Source organism: Corvus moneduloides, chromosome 11 (assembly GCF_009650955.1).
Source record: "Corvus moneduloides isolate bCorMon1 chromosome 11, bCorMon1.pri, whole genome shotgun sequence".
NCBI lineage: Eukaryota > Metazoa > Chordata > Aves > Passeriformes > Corvidae > Corvus > Corvus moneduloides.
The window spans coordinates 13,996,186-14,011,528 of NC_045486.1; the positions used below are offsets into that span (position 1 = coordinate 13,996,186).

The 15,343-nt window shown below is 35.4% G+C and overlaps 1 protein-coding gene across 17 annotated transcripts in view; it reads left to right on the forward strand.

Annotated features, from left to right (window-relative positions):
* ERC2 (ELKS/RAB6-interacting/CAST family member 2) overlaps window positions 1–15,343 on the forward strand; it is a 430,969-nt gene that overhangs the window by 314,519 nt on the left and 101,107 nt on the right. For all 17 annotated transcript variants that reach the window (XM_032120320.1, XM_032120321.1, XM_032120322.1 and 14 more), the window contains one exon: window positions 6,530–6,595. In XM_032120320.1, the coding sequence (XP_031976211.1) occupies window positions 6,530–6,556 (27 nt within the window). In that variant the 3' untranslated portion in view covers window positions 6,557–6,595. The remainder of the gene's footprint in view (window positions 1–6,529; window positions 6,596–15,343) is intronic.

The window sequence follows — 15,343 nt, forward strand, 5'->3', positions numbered from 1 at the left end:
GCTTACAGAAATGAATTTATTTTATATTTTGAGGTTTAATGAATGTGATATAAATGTATACACACTGAGCACTGTGTATATTTATATATATCTATATTTATATGTTAGCTTTCCAGTCTTTTCCACATATGGAAAAATTTTTTGAGATCATGTTTAGCTATAGAAATCTCTCCCCCTCACTTCCCCTGAATGTGTGTGTTATAATATACAACACTTATATAGAGGTTTACATTTATCTTGTATTTCTTAGTAGAAAAATTATCTGCCACCATCATAGTCTAAAATAGGTCTTTAGACCAACTGAGAGAGCCAAAAATGCATTTCTAGGAGACAGTAACTTGATAACAAAAGTTGCATATCTGGCACTGGTTACTTAAGTGAGATAACATGTCACAGGCTTTCACTACAAAGGGCACCATAAATTTTTGCATTGCAAATCTGATTTCACGGACCACTTCTTGTAAGAAGCATTGAGTTTCCGCTTCATCTAGTGATAAAACTTCAGAATGCATGAGTATCTGGTGAAACATCTTATTCATGTTAATGCTAGTCTGGGTGCTGTAAAGTCAGTGGTCAGAAACAACCTTTCACTTTCCCACTTGGGCAGTATTTGTGATTGATTTTAAACCAACTATACACAAATAGAACAAATGGTGAGATGGGCTTTAAGGCCATTTTCATAGTTGGGTGATGCATGGTCACTTGTGACCCCTTCTGTTATGGATAACTTTGAAAATAGACCTCTGACATAAATATATATTGCTGAAGCAATTTTTAAGATTTATTCAGCTTTTTGAATATACAAATGAAACATAAAATAAAGACCTTTTAAAGCTCTATGCACCAAACACTTAAATGAATCCACTGCTAGTCTTTCCACTTTTTAGCTACAGGCTCGGTTCTTCAAATCATTCATGCACAAAACTATTCTGTAGTCAATTGTTCTGTGCATGGAAAGGTCGTGTGATTAGTCCTCAGCTATGTTTGCTCCTAGAAACTGAGCAGCAGGTAAAAGTCTCTCTAAGCTCTGAAAGATTCTGATTTTTAGACTAAGTTCTTGATTTCAAAGAAATATAATTTCTTAGCAGGTAGATTTCGTTGTAAAAAGGGGAAATTAATACATGTAAATGTAAGCATTTGCTGTAAGTAGGAAAGTTTCAGAGTTCAGAGCCAGCAGTTAGACATTTAATGACCCATTAGTAGCCATGGATAATAAGGAGAGCAGCATAAATCAGTCATCAGAAAGTTAGTCGCAGAGATGAGCAGGTTATCGCTAGATTTATTTAACCCAAGTTAAGACATCATTTCTTAGCATGCAGCACATGAAGGGAAATGTGATGAGCCTTGTCAGGAAGGGTCTCCTATTGTGGGAAGGGTACCAGAAAAGCTCAACTCATCAAGTTTTTCATGTTGCCTGTGTTGTGAAAGCTTTTGGCTAAAAGGAGATTAGGACCTTTTTTGTTTTTTAAGAGTGGGTTTTATAAAGGTACTTGCATGCCACAAAAGTGTGGGGGATTGTGCTGTAACCAGGTTTTGTACATATATTTTTATGAGGTGGCCAGAGAGTAATCCAGAGTTTTGTAGTCTTTGAGTGCACCTACACTGGGATTTTAGTTCTGATCAAGAAGGCAGAGTTGAATCAAATCCTCCTGCTCATTCCCACTTCTTGCACTGTGGTTTATATCCAGACGTGGTGCTGGATTGGGCACCCCAAGTTCCTCTTTGATTCAACTTAAATGAAAGATGCATTCCAGGAGGTCCACCAGCACTGTGAAGTTGCTAAAGGGAATTCAGTTTTGGGTGAAATTAATTCAGAATACTCCCCAAGACAGGTGTATTGTACAGAGGAGACTCTCAGAACCATTGTAATGGCTGTAGATCTGTTGCTGTTGGAACACACTGCTAAATAGGACCTCCTACAGCTACTCTGTGTTCACCAGTAATCAAGAATATGCTACATGCAGAGTGGTTCTGAATAGGCTGATAATTTCTGGTATCTGATTATTAAAATTTTGTAGATAGACCTAATTGTGTAGACCCTGATTAGAGTGCTCCTTTGTTTCTAACCTGCTGTGTAAGGTAGCCCCTGTTATCTGAAGGCTGCTGCTGTCAAATTTGCTGCTGACACTGGTGAACCTTAGAGAATTGATGGCTGAGAAGTGTCCCTGCAAAGCTTGCATTGAGATACATGCCAATAACAAAATTGAAAATGTCTCTATACAAGCCTTCTATATCTGTGTGTAGTGTTTTGCAAGCACTGATCTTTAAGCTCCTCATTTTGCAGTATACTTTGAAGCTGTATTTGAGGTTTTGTGGTGATTGGATCAGAGCAGTAAATCGTATTTAGTGACAGCAGATACTTCTTTTTAAGGTAGTAAGCAAATATGGTAAATAGCAGCAATAAATAAACAGAAATAGAAAACAGAAAAAAAAAAAAAACCAAACAGAAAAACAGAAAAAAAACCCCCCAGAAATAAAAAAAAAGGACTAGCAAAAGGATGAAATAAAATCAATGAATTTATAATCTATTAATAGCCTTTGTAAAAAAGGCCTTGGTAGTATTTGAGATTATTTCACTGTACTAAAAATACAGGCCCAAATTAGATACTTGGATGTCAGTCCTAAATATTCAAGGCATTCAATGTTCTAAACACTCTGATTGATAACAATTTTATAACAAGTGTGTGTACTAATTTCTCAATTCAAATGGCACCTCTTGAATTTTGTTTTTCCTGTTTCACTTGTCAGTAACTGAGATTTTGCTTTGCGGTTTTTGTCATTGAATTGCTGTTCTTGACCCTATAAAGCAATGATAGATCCAAGTTTAAAAAGCAGTTAATGTACATAAACATTAATGAAAAATTGCTTGATTGTAGTTTATTGTTTGAAAGAGCCATAGATTAATGATTCTGTAGGATACACACTGATATGAAAAACTAAGCATACTTCTGGCATCCTCTGTTCCAATATTAATAAATGATAAGGCATAACTGGAGCTTTCATTTTGCTTCACTATGTGTCAAGAATGCAAAAATAAGTAGTGAACATCATTTGTCTCAGAACTTCAGTGAAGAATTCTGTATTCTCTCTATTATCTGTTTGCACTGAGGCACTAAATCTTAGCTTCTTGATACAATACTTCATTCATGAAACCTATCAAAATCACAGTCCTGGTTCTTATGTGCTGTTTATCCAGTGCTTTTGGATACTTGTTGCTATCCATACAGAAAAATTTGTAACTATATGTTAGGATTTACACCAGTTGAGACTGGTTTTGAGATTGCTCTTAGTACTAACAGTTTGAAATCCAGTGATGGTATTGTTTGTTTGTTGGGCTTTTTTATTATTTTTTATTCAATTTTATGTCAAAACAGATCACTGTGCTTAATTTTATGAACATTCTAATCAAAAAAATTGGAAAATATGTAATAAATTTTTTGTGTACTGGGTAAGGTAGATCATGGCACACACATTCCCATTGAAACAGGTGTGAGGAAAAAATGATGGAAGAGGATTTTTATTAATTGCAGCTGTTGAAGGTTAAGTGGACTGTGATCACAATCTGAACCTCTGAATAATTTCTTCATCAAATCTATAATTTTTAAAAATTAGTTTGAATATAATTAACTGTATCTTTTAGAGAGTGTCTAAGACTTGATATGAAGTCTTCAAATCATCCAGAAACGATGAGTTACTGAAAAATGTGTCCTGTATTTGGAGTGTAACTACATCCTCTAAATCTCTATCTAGATTTTTCTTTGCTAGAGAAAAGAGCTGTCTCCTTTTCTCTATGTTAGTTAATAATGATCAGAAAATCTTTTAGTGTTTTCTGAGGGATCAGTTAGGTTGAGTCTCTTGTTTCTCACTGCCAAGTTTATTTTTCAGTAATTTTCTAGCTGTTTCCTGATCTGGTTACAGTCTTTCAAATATTCACAAGAGTGTGACATGAGCACCAGATGTGTAATTCTCTTAATGGTCCAATGCTGCCATATAGAGATACAGCAAATGTTCTGAGTTTTCTTTCTCTGTCTGTATTTGTCTTGGTAAATCCAACATTGTACCACGTGTTCGTTTCCACCATGACCTGTAAAGACCTTTTTGATGTCATTGATTTCAGAGGCAGTTCCCTTTCTTCTGAGCCTGCCCTAAATGTTTTCCTATTATGAAAGTGGATTCATGATTTCAGGCATATGTGTGTGTCTGATAATATTTATTCAGATAATTCCAAATCTGTTCACTTTTCCAAGAAGACTTTCCAGGCTTTTCTTTCAGATCATGGGAATATGGAACAAGTTTGGGATGAGAAAGAGATCTGTGGATCCCCTTCCTTCTCCAGCAAACATTCATTCTGTGTAGAGATAATTTTTCTGACACTGTGTCATGTGGCACATAATCAAATGCCTTACAGAAATCTCAGCATATTATTTCAAAGCACTTACCTTATCAAAAAGAGTCTCTATGTAATTGGAAAAGATACAAAGTTATTTTGACAGGACTGATACTCAATAAAGCCATGTTGATTGACATTAACTGAGCTCCAGCTTTTAATTTTTTGCTTATTGTATATCAGGATCAGTGTCAAACTGTATAGTCTTTAATTTCCCATAAAACTTTTTACAAATATTTGACAATATTTGATTTTTCAACTCTTCTAGAATTCTGCCAAAAGGAGATTGCACAAATAATTGAAGTAAAAATGACCATCTGCCTGTTTGAAGGATTGCAATGCTTTAAACAGCAAAGCAGCTGTGTGTAGTTAGGGGAGGAGTCACCTGGAAACCTATTGAGTTGTCCATTTTGTTGATTTCTTGCTGTTTTTAAGGATATCACCAAAGATTAACCTAATGCATTCTGTTAGTGAAATAGGATCAAACTACTCAGCGGAAAAGAAATCCTTCATCCTTTCTTCAGCCTTTACTCTGGTAAAAGTCTTGTCAACTTGAAAGTCAGTTCAATTAGGGCTAGTGGGCCTGACCAAGAGTGGCTCCTGCAGAATTCAGAGGGAATAGCTTGTGTTTTCACAGAGGGAAACCCAGCTTATTGGAAGTTTTACAGAACCTGTCCCTTTGTTTCAAAAATAAATAAGGATATTCAGGCCTTACTGTGTCTTTGCTTTGTGGTGTATTTGTGCAGATCTTATAACTCAGATGTGTTCCAAGTCAACTTTAAAAAATCTACCCACATTTCTCCTGTGTTAAGTGATAGCTAAGTTTATAGTGGACTGTCAGATTTCTTTACTTAATTCAGCAACATGCAAGGCATCTATCCTAACATCTGGTTTTTAATAACAGTTGACATCTGGGAGCTCTTTTTTATTCCAAGAATGGGTTAGGAACAGTAGTGATACTGGCAGTGTATATTTTCAGGCTAAAATTCCTGTCCATTTCAATCATAATTAATTACCATTCATTTTATTTAGTTTTTAGATTTAATTAAGTGCCAGCAACATGTTACACCAGCTAACTTTCAAGGTTTTGAAATTATAGAATGTATTTTTTTTACATTTCCAAAATATTAACGGGTGAATTTAAAGATATCTAAAATGATATGATTTTATTTGATTTTGAAATGCTGAGTTAAATGACAAACACTGTGCTGTGCACCTCTGTGTTCTAGAAGCTGAGTGTCACATCATTGGGCACAGTAGAACTATGTATAGAGACAGCTGTGCACATGCACATCTCTGTGTGTATAGATAAAGAGTCATTGTAAAATTTCAGTTTTAGTTAATGCATCTGGGGAACAACATTTCAATCTCCTGGTTTAGTTCATGTTTCTTATTTTGTTTTTATTTTACTAAAATTAAAGTTTATTTTTATTATTAACTTCAAGTTTATAACACATGTGAACGCTTTCCACTTTCAGCTTATCTGCCATAAATTAATCCCTTTTTAAAACAAATTCAAAAAATTGTTATGAATTTTTGTATTTGTCATGAATGTTATTTATCACTAAAACTCTAAATAAATTAATAAACCTAATTTCAAAACTGAAAAAAAGGGGAATAACTACTTAGTACTATTCAAAAATGTGCATTCAACATTTGTTGAAAAGATAAATTTAATTGGTAGCATGCTGGAAAAGTGTACTTTGCTAATGATAGATTTTTTGGTTATTCAGCAGTTTTGTATCTTGTAACAGAATGTCAGACAATTTGATTAATTTTTTTGCTTACTTAAAAGCTTTGATCTTTTCTTTGCTGTTAATGTTGGTATGAATTGCGTGCAATTAAAAAATAGATAATCTTTTAATATTTAATCTTTTAATCATCTTCCTACGCACTGTTTGAACTGGGAGGGAAAAAATTCTACGTCACTGTTGTTGTTTTTTTGGTTGCTATAGATGCAGATTCTTGTATATGTAACACAAGCTTGTTCAGTTGTTTTCACTGGCTTATATTAAAAAAAAAAAGTCATGTTTTTAACAGCCAAGAAAATTGTATTTTATATGCACCAATGTAACTAACCTCTCTTTCTTTCATTCCAATGCCAACACCTTCTCTGTGCATCTCCTAATGCCTGGCACCCAGGATGATGAGGAGGGTATATGGGCATAGCCGTTCCTATAAACCAAAGTTCCAGTTTTGTTTTGAGGGGTGAGAAACTCTCTTTTCTCTCTTTTTCAAGTTTCAGTCTAATTGGTGTGGTTCTTTTTATACACTGCATGGAGCTGTGTGTTTCTTGACAAGGGTGTTTGTGAATGCTGTAAGGATGTTTTCTTATATGCAGTGAAAAATGAGAAACTTTGTCTAGAGGTTTAATGGTGTAGTGGTTTAGTTTTTTCATAACTTATTGTGGCTAAAGGTGTAGGTGGGTGCAAAACTTTGAAAGACATCTATTTGTATCTGTTTAAACAATTTTCTTTTCTTCAGTAGGTAAGTTCTTTAAACTAGTATTAATTTGCTTTATCATCTCTAAAATCCCTGTATGAGCACTGTAATATCTTTGCAGAATGTGTATGAAAGTTTGATACTTAAGAAATTTTGCCACGGATTGAGCATGCAGTTTCACTCAAACAGAATTTGATATGCATGGAAATACATGAGACTACCTTTTAAGTTGAAATGTTTTAGTGAAATTTTAAAATAAGCAGCAGATGTTTAATAAGGAAAGTGTAATCTCTCTGTGCAATACATGCTCTTTGCCTGAAATATTATGATGGAGTAACATCCATACAATAATTTCCTTGTGATATTCAAGAGTACAAAGTGCAGCTTATATTGTTTGTCTCTTAAATTATGAGTAACTACTGTATTGTCATCATGTGTCAGGTACTGGTTTGTGCATATCCACTTGTTTGGGGCTGGCCTTTGAAGCTGTAGGTAATTTGTAGCTCAAGATCACCATGGTCTCAACACTGCTGAGGACACTGGGCTTTGGTGGGTTGCTGGTAGAAAATGTTGCTTGCTACTTCTTACAGGAACAATTTCATTTACCACAATGGGCCTGTTCAGAGGAGAAAAATCTACTCACATAAGTAAAGATTAATGTCTTATTAAAGCTTCCACACATTATATTGCTTTTGGCATTTTACCATTCTTCCTCTCACACTCTCTCCTATTTTCATAACAAGTAGTATGGTTGAGAGAAATCAAATCTCTCAGTCAACTGAGTGTATATTAAAACACAACATTAATGTAATTAAATTGGGTGTATATCTATCTTATTTTGAAAAGCTTCTATGTATTTGTTTTGTTACTGCACACATCTATCAAAAACTCATTGTGAACGTGAAGAAAGCAAGACACCCAATGAGAATGAACATGAGGAATGTATTTTATGTTGGAGAGGAAAATAGAATAGAAACAATTTAATTTTTAAAGTATTTCAACTGAAAGAATGTGGGTTTCTATTAAAAAACTTCACCTTACTGTTTTATACTTTTTATATTTGCCATAATTTGTAGTTTTACAGTTTAAATTATTTAAACTATAATGCATTTCCATTGCAACATGGAACATGTTTATGAACCAAAGCATATTTTTTCCCTTTTAGAGTCTCAAAACCACATTTGATTTGGTTTAAGAAAATTTGTGCACAAAGAGTACAATGATTTTGAAAGCTGGCTGGCAAGAGACTTAGGGAATATTTATTTAGCATTTATTAGAGCAGTGTAAAATAGATTATATGCTTTTGAATTGGAGTTGATTTTTCTTTAAGAGGATCTTTTTCCTACAAAACAGAAAGTGCCTGGTATACCAAAACATGTAGCTTCTGAATTTGCTTTGTTCCAAGACTAATTGTTATGATTGATTTATGCAATCAGAGCTTTTCCAGAGGCCATGAGGTGGGACTCTGCCTCAGTAAAGATAGTGCAGGCTGGTCCTCTAATTATTAAGTGAACTCCCTTTAAACTTTACCACTTTGGTGCTCAACTACTACACAGGAGTGACAGGAAATGCTGGTGGAGATGCAGAGTGGCAGGATGAGAAAGTGTTGTAAGGTTATAGAGAGCTGGTTACTCATTAAGGAACAGACAAGGTGTTCAGGGAAATCTCACTGGCCAGCCCATTTGGTAGCAAATGTAGCTGCAGTGCTCAAGTCTTGTTAGAAACAGGATCTTTTCCCCTCTCCTCACCCTTACAGAGGAAAAAAAAAAAGAAAGAAAATCATGAGGTGATGATAAGTTTTAAGAATTAAGCCTATATAGCAATCTGTCATGGGTAACTGAAGCCATGTGACCCTCAGAAAATATGTTTTGTGGCACAGCTGAGGAGTGCAGGTAGAACACAAGTGCTTGTTTTCCCTTTCCAGTTCCAGCCACTGAAGTGCAGCAGACACTGGAAAAACAGTTTTGACTTTGCCACAAGCTGTCCATGTGTGTGTAAGAGAGCTCAACACAAAACCTATTTGTACAGTATTTTGTTTGTACAGTGCTGTAGACTTCATTCTGTGTCAGATGTGAAGTTTTAAATGTTTTAAAAGATGCTGAGGAGTGTTTGGACAAATTTATTGTCTGTTACGTCCTCAGAACAGGGTTACCTTCACATGTGAAACAAAGAGCAACTGAAGCCTGTGCCTGGCAGCAGCTGAGGTCTAGTGCTTTTGAAAATAGGATCATAAAGCTAGTCTGCTAAATTTGGATTTAGGAGCAGCCCATAAAGTCTGTAAATTTAAAATTTGGCCTTAATAGATACTGTGTAGGCATTCTTCAGGAGGCATCAGTGCCATTCAGCAAAAAACTCCTTCAAAGCAGAAATTGTCTGCAACATGGATGAAAGAATATTGCTCAGGCAAATATTTGCTGTTCACTTCTAACTATTGGATGTGTTTCATATGCTTCAGGGAGGAGGAGGAGAAGGCTGTTACAAAACAAATGTGGTGCCTAGATTTGTCTTTGCTGAGATGTGGTGAACAGTTCTCTCTCAAGATGTTCTTGCTAACAGTGCAAAGCACAACAAAATTTTGTCATGTTGCTATATAAGGATATGTTTAAAGACATTAACTATTAGCTATTGTTCTGCTTTTTGTTTTCATTAATTCAAGTTATGACTTTTGTAAATTATTTTTCTTTTTGTTTGGATATTCTGTTTAGCCTGTTTAGGAAAAAACATGTTAACCTTGAAATGAGCATCAGTATCATGCAAGGCAAGGGAAAAATAAGGAGCATGACTGTTTGCAGTGTTCATTTTAACTTTCTCATTGAGTGTGTGAATACCAGCTCTATGCTTAATTAGAAAAATGGGTGTTGCTACATAGACTGGAGCCCAAGGGCATTTTGGGTTTGTGAATTTTTAGGCATGGTTGTTGTTTTACTGTGACTTAGTTTTTACTAAACAAAAGGAGGAACCTCCCAAGCAATGTTTGTTTTGCAAATGGACAGATTTGTGACTAGTCTTTATTCTTGTTAAAATACTTTAATTCTTAATGGAAGACATGTATAGCTTTTATTTTTATTGGGACATTTTATATTAGTTAAAGAAAAGTTACCTTTCTTTTCTTCTTGAAGATTTTATTACTACTGCTAATATTTTTGGGTTTTAATTGCTCGCTGCTGAAGTCAGAGGGTTTTCATTAAAAGTAGGAATTTGTTTAGCTGTATGTATTTGGTTACATTTTATTGATTATATACTGGAAATGTGTCAATGACTTGACATGAGAGTTAAGGCTGGAAGTTGAAGCCCTGGGCCTGTTAGAGTTAATGAAAGCCCTGTTATTTATTTCAGTACTGTTCAGTTTTCACTCAGAGCAGTTTCTTCCTTTTGATTGTTCTTTTCATAGTAGAAAAGCACCTGTGTATATACACAAATGTATTCTCAAATTATTTGTATGAACTAGATGTTCTTTGACAGGCATTTATCTCATCTTAAACATTGTATTTATGAGACACCAAATCATCCTCATGTCTAGCTGTAGAAACATATAAATTCACTAGTTTTTTGTCTGTCACTTCTATTTCAGCTGTGAGAGTCAGGCCATTCTGCCTGAACTTTGGCCTCAGCTTTTTCATTGCAGGTGCAGAAGGTGTACAAAAAAAATAAAATGTAGCAGATGAACTGAACTTGAAAGCTTTTGATGTAGTCAGTCTGAAGACAACAATCACAGGGCCTGCCATCATCATCAGTCGTGCTCTTTTATACTCTTCCATAGTAAAAATAAATAACATACCAGAGCAATTTTAAACACTGTAAAAAGTGAGAAAAGGCTGTGTGTGTTTTCACAGCTTTCATCTTTGTTTTGAAATACTATGGTTGCTGTAAACTGGAGTAGTTAATTGCTGATTTCGCAAAGGTAATCAAACAATCTCGCTGTTTAAAATCTGAAGCTAAGCTGACATCTTGAAAAGAAGTAGCAAAAATCTGCTCTAAAGATGTGAATTCAATGATGAATTGCATTGTGTTGGATTTCACTTCTACAAATTATCATGTGAATATGTGAAATTGCTATTATTTTATTTGTCTTGAAAACAGTTTCAAAGAGTTGTTGGTGAATATTAGGGTATGTGAATGTGGTACTGCCTGCAGAGCATTCTGATTGGAAGGTCCTGGTTTGTTTGGAAGCAGAATTACCTCCTGACCTAATCAAAGGTTATATGACACAAACTTTTAAATGTAAGATTTTATAATTTAATACTAAAAGATTAAACCCCCCAGTTTTAAATAAATGAGATTTATGTAAATTGCTCTGCGAAGCTTATGGAAAAATACAAGAGAAAATGTTCATCAAACTACCAAAAATATATACCTAATTAAAGTCTCCTAGTATCTATTTTTAGTATTCTATTAGTTACAATGCCATAATGCCACTTTGAAAGTAAGAAAAAAAAGTAAGACAACCTCCCTGTGCTGACCTATGTAACATCAATGAAATACCAGTTGTCATTGCATTTGTCTCATGGTTTCCTCAAGGAAAGCCTCTGATAGGTGATGACTGCTGTCGGAGATAGCCAGTCCTACCAGCCACAAGCCTGGAGCCAGTCTGGAGTCACATCCACACTGTCTCTTATGCTTTCTGCTCTTCTGGCTCTGGTTTCTGAAGCAAATTTTCAGATCATGCACCTTCAGTAATGGAAACACATCTTCAGGGAGTGGTGTCTAGAACTGAACTGAGGGAGGTGTGGTTGCAAAGAAACAAATAAACAGAACCATTTGGCTTTTCCAGCAGGTGTCCTTGCATACTCCTTTCCTTTTTCTGACAGAGTAAAGGCATTGGGAATGATGTGATTGTCTTGAGTATGAGCCTTAAATCCGTGGCTGAAACAAGATAATTTATGAATAATTCTACAACAGAGTAAAAATGCAGAAATCTAAGAAAAATATTTGTTCATGTGATTTAATTAAGTTCAGTAATCAGCATCTTAGGAACATTGTTTTGACAATATGTAGCTATTTGTATACTTGTGCTCTAATAGTAAATATTAATGTAGTGGATTAGAAATAGCTAAGATATGCCTGTTAATATTTCTGATTTCTCTATACTGTCCCACTCTAATAATCTGTTTTGGCAACAATATTCTCATTTGTTAAAAAAAATCTCGTGTGCTAATTGCTCATTTTAAATTGTGATGGAGAGTCCCTGCATATCAAAAATGGCAGAGCCTTGCTGTTTCATTTTATTTCTGTTTTGATCTTTGCTTTATAGACAGTTAACCAGTGAAAATGTGTATAGGTCTGTTTTCCAGAAGAGCCATGATGATTTTACTGGTCCCCTCCTGGAGCCTTTCAGCACATCTGGCTGGCCAGACCATGAGCTCTTCTTCAGCTTGGCTCTGAGTTCTACCAAAGTCAGCCAAGCTAGCTAAACAGTTTATGTACTAGTTTTATTTTAAACCAGATCTTTTTGACTAAAAGGAGTATGCTACTCGTTTGAACAGCATTACTGGAGGATTAGAAGAGGTCATGGTCTTACAGGGGAAAGGGATGAGAAACTGAAATCCTTCCACAGCACACCTGAATGTGGGTGAGGAAATCTGTCCCCAGCCTAAGCCATGCAGCTGTGCCAGCTGAGGATGGTGTTGCCACCCACCATTACCCACTTACTGCTATTCTTCTGCTGAGATTGTAACCCCCCAGATCCATCAGCAGAAGAAATCAATCCCTTATCAACTGCACTCCAGGTTAGCATAAGCAGTGATGAGTAGCCACTCATCAGGGCAGCCTGGCTGTCGTTGCCTGGTGTGGATGAGAGAGCACGTGGAGCAGTGATAAGATGGCAGGGGCAGAGCAGCCAGTGGCACTAACATCTTCAAGTGGAAAAGCTTCATCTGTAAGAGAATTATATCCATAAGTTAAAAATAAAAGGACCCTTCCTGAAATCACTTTATCTTCAAAGGCTCTAGCACCAATTTAGGTAATCAGGTTATTAAAATAATTTCAATTTATCCAGTGCTGTTTTCTTGTTGAACTAATCAGAATCAGAAACTCTTTGTTCATTTTGCAGATAGACATATTTCTACCAGATGCAAGCATGGAGGTCAGTAATAAATGATATTTTCCGTGGAGCTATAATTTTGGAGAGTAAATCTGTGTTACATTTTAGGAAAACTAGTTCTTCTTGCTTCTTTTTTGGTTGGGATTTTTTGATAGATCATGCAACAAGCTTTTTCTAAGCCAGTTGTAGTAATAATATGATTAATTTTCTCACACATGGTTCTGGGGCCTTGAAATTAGGTGATAAATCTCAAACAAAGCTGGAAGCTTACAAATGGCTACTGTTCCTAATGTGGCTGAGGCCAAAATCTGAGTTTGCTGGAGCCATCAAAGCAGCACAGGCACATTCTTTGTGTCGTGTTTTACATCTGCTGACCTGGCCTGCTTGTGAGCTTTTCATGAGGATTCATTTTAGCCCTAAGAATATGGAGAGGGTCGAATGTAAACACTGAGGTAAGTTTTTAATGATTTAGGAATTCTGTTATCTAACGTGATTTTGATTATGGCAGTTAGAGGCTTTAGGTCTGACTTAGGTTGGTTCTGTAGGCCTATAGGAATTTATACCTGGGTAAGTAATAACAGATTCCAACATTCTGATTGAACTGAGTTGTGTTCAAGCCTTCTGCACTGAAAGTGCTACAAGATTGCCTTTATGTTTTTTTGAAGTAATTGAGTATTATATCCTTACCTGCATTAATTGCAGGGCAAAAAACTGATAAAGGTTTCTTTTCTTCAATGCTATGCTGCTGAAAGAAGTTTTTTTTACCAAGTTTCTAAATTCTCTTGTGTGCCTTACTCTATGTTGCAGCTGTGATATAAATCTGTGATTAGATTTAATGAAAACATAACTCCTTATCCACCCTATTTAACTTACCCACACTCACACTATGTCTGGGACTGACAAAATTGTTGAGAAATTTACGTAGATCCTGCAGCACTTATTTGTAAAATAATTATGCATGGTCGGACATTTTTTAAAAAAACTTTTTAAACTGCTTGAATTTTAGGTGCTTTTCTTCACCAGATTTCTGTACCGAACCACATTCAGCTTTTAATCCATCTATTATACAGTTAATCTTCTAAGAGATCTTACTCTTCATTTGTAAATTTGCCTTATTTCCAAAGTTAGTGGCAGAAAATTTAATAAGAAACTGTTGTATTGTCGTTTTGTAATTGACACGAGCTATTTCACAGTTGCAGTGTTGCAAATCTCTTTACCTTGAGGCTTATAATCTATTTCCACTGTGTAATTAATCAATGGAAGCATATTTAGAACTAGAATGACCCTTCATTTTAAGGAAAATGAATAATCCTCAAAAATATCTGCTAGTAGTAATAGTTCTTAGAATTGAACCTGTCAACCAAAAAAGCCTGCAACTGATTGCAAGTGAGAAAAGAGCCCATTCTCAGAGAGCTAATTCCTTTTTTTTCCAGTTATCTCTTTTACTTAATAAGTTTTCTAATTTTTAATTAGAAGAAATGAATACAACTTGTTCAAAAATTGTCTTCGGATACCTTTTCTTTTGGTTTTGTGGGAAAGAGAGGGCTTACTATGAAAACTACTGAAGTTGTGTGTGAATCCTCCACAGATACAGTCTTACTGCTTGAAGGAAGTTTGAAAAGTTTTATCTGGAAATGATCCTTCACTATAAAAATCAGAAGAAACTCAGAACCTTTTCTTTCCCTCTTGAAAGCAGTGTAGCTCCAAAAATGTACTTTAAACAAGCTGAGTGAGAAACCCCTGCCTTAGTTACAGAAAAAAGATACAGTATAGAGAAAAAAACATGAGCTCTGGCTTTATTTGACTGCTGTTAGCACCAAGACAAAATGAATACTGTCAACTGTACTTTTACGAATGTGCTCTGTTTTTCCTTGAGGATTGATAGGTTTAAATGTACTGATTCTCTCCTTGAGTCTGTCCGTCAAACTTTGATCTGATGCTGAAGTGTTCAAAAGCTTCATGCATTGCAGGGTTTCAGCAAACTTGATCTTACAGGTTTAACTTAAATATTGTTTCCATTTTGAAGTCTGTCATATGGGTGTACCACAAAGAGTGTTTGGTTTTAGCCCTGATGTCTTGAGTGGTGGTATGCAGCAAGGAACAGAATACTTGGAATAAAGAAAAATCCTGAAATGAATCCCTCCAGCTATGGGCCAGTTGAGAGTGAGAGAGACAGGATGTAAAGTAAAACCAGTATGTCTCCCTTTGATCAAAGGATAGATTCCCCACCACCACCCAGCAGGTGATTAACACATCAGTACATTCTCCCCTAAATGGGTGGAGGGACAAAGCTGAGTATCTGCTTAGCACCTATAAGGCAAACTTCAGTTAATAACTGATGTTAGAAATATTTCAAATGCTGTCTTTGTGCATTCAGATTCATGGTTTTATGTGATCTGATGCATGTAAGGGCTACTAAATTGTCTTAGAATATGAACTTCTCTAAAGGAAGAATTGCTAAGCACCTTATGAAA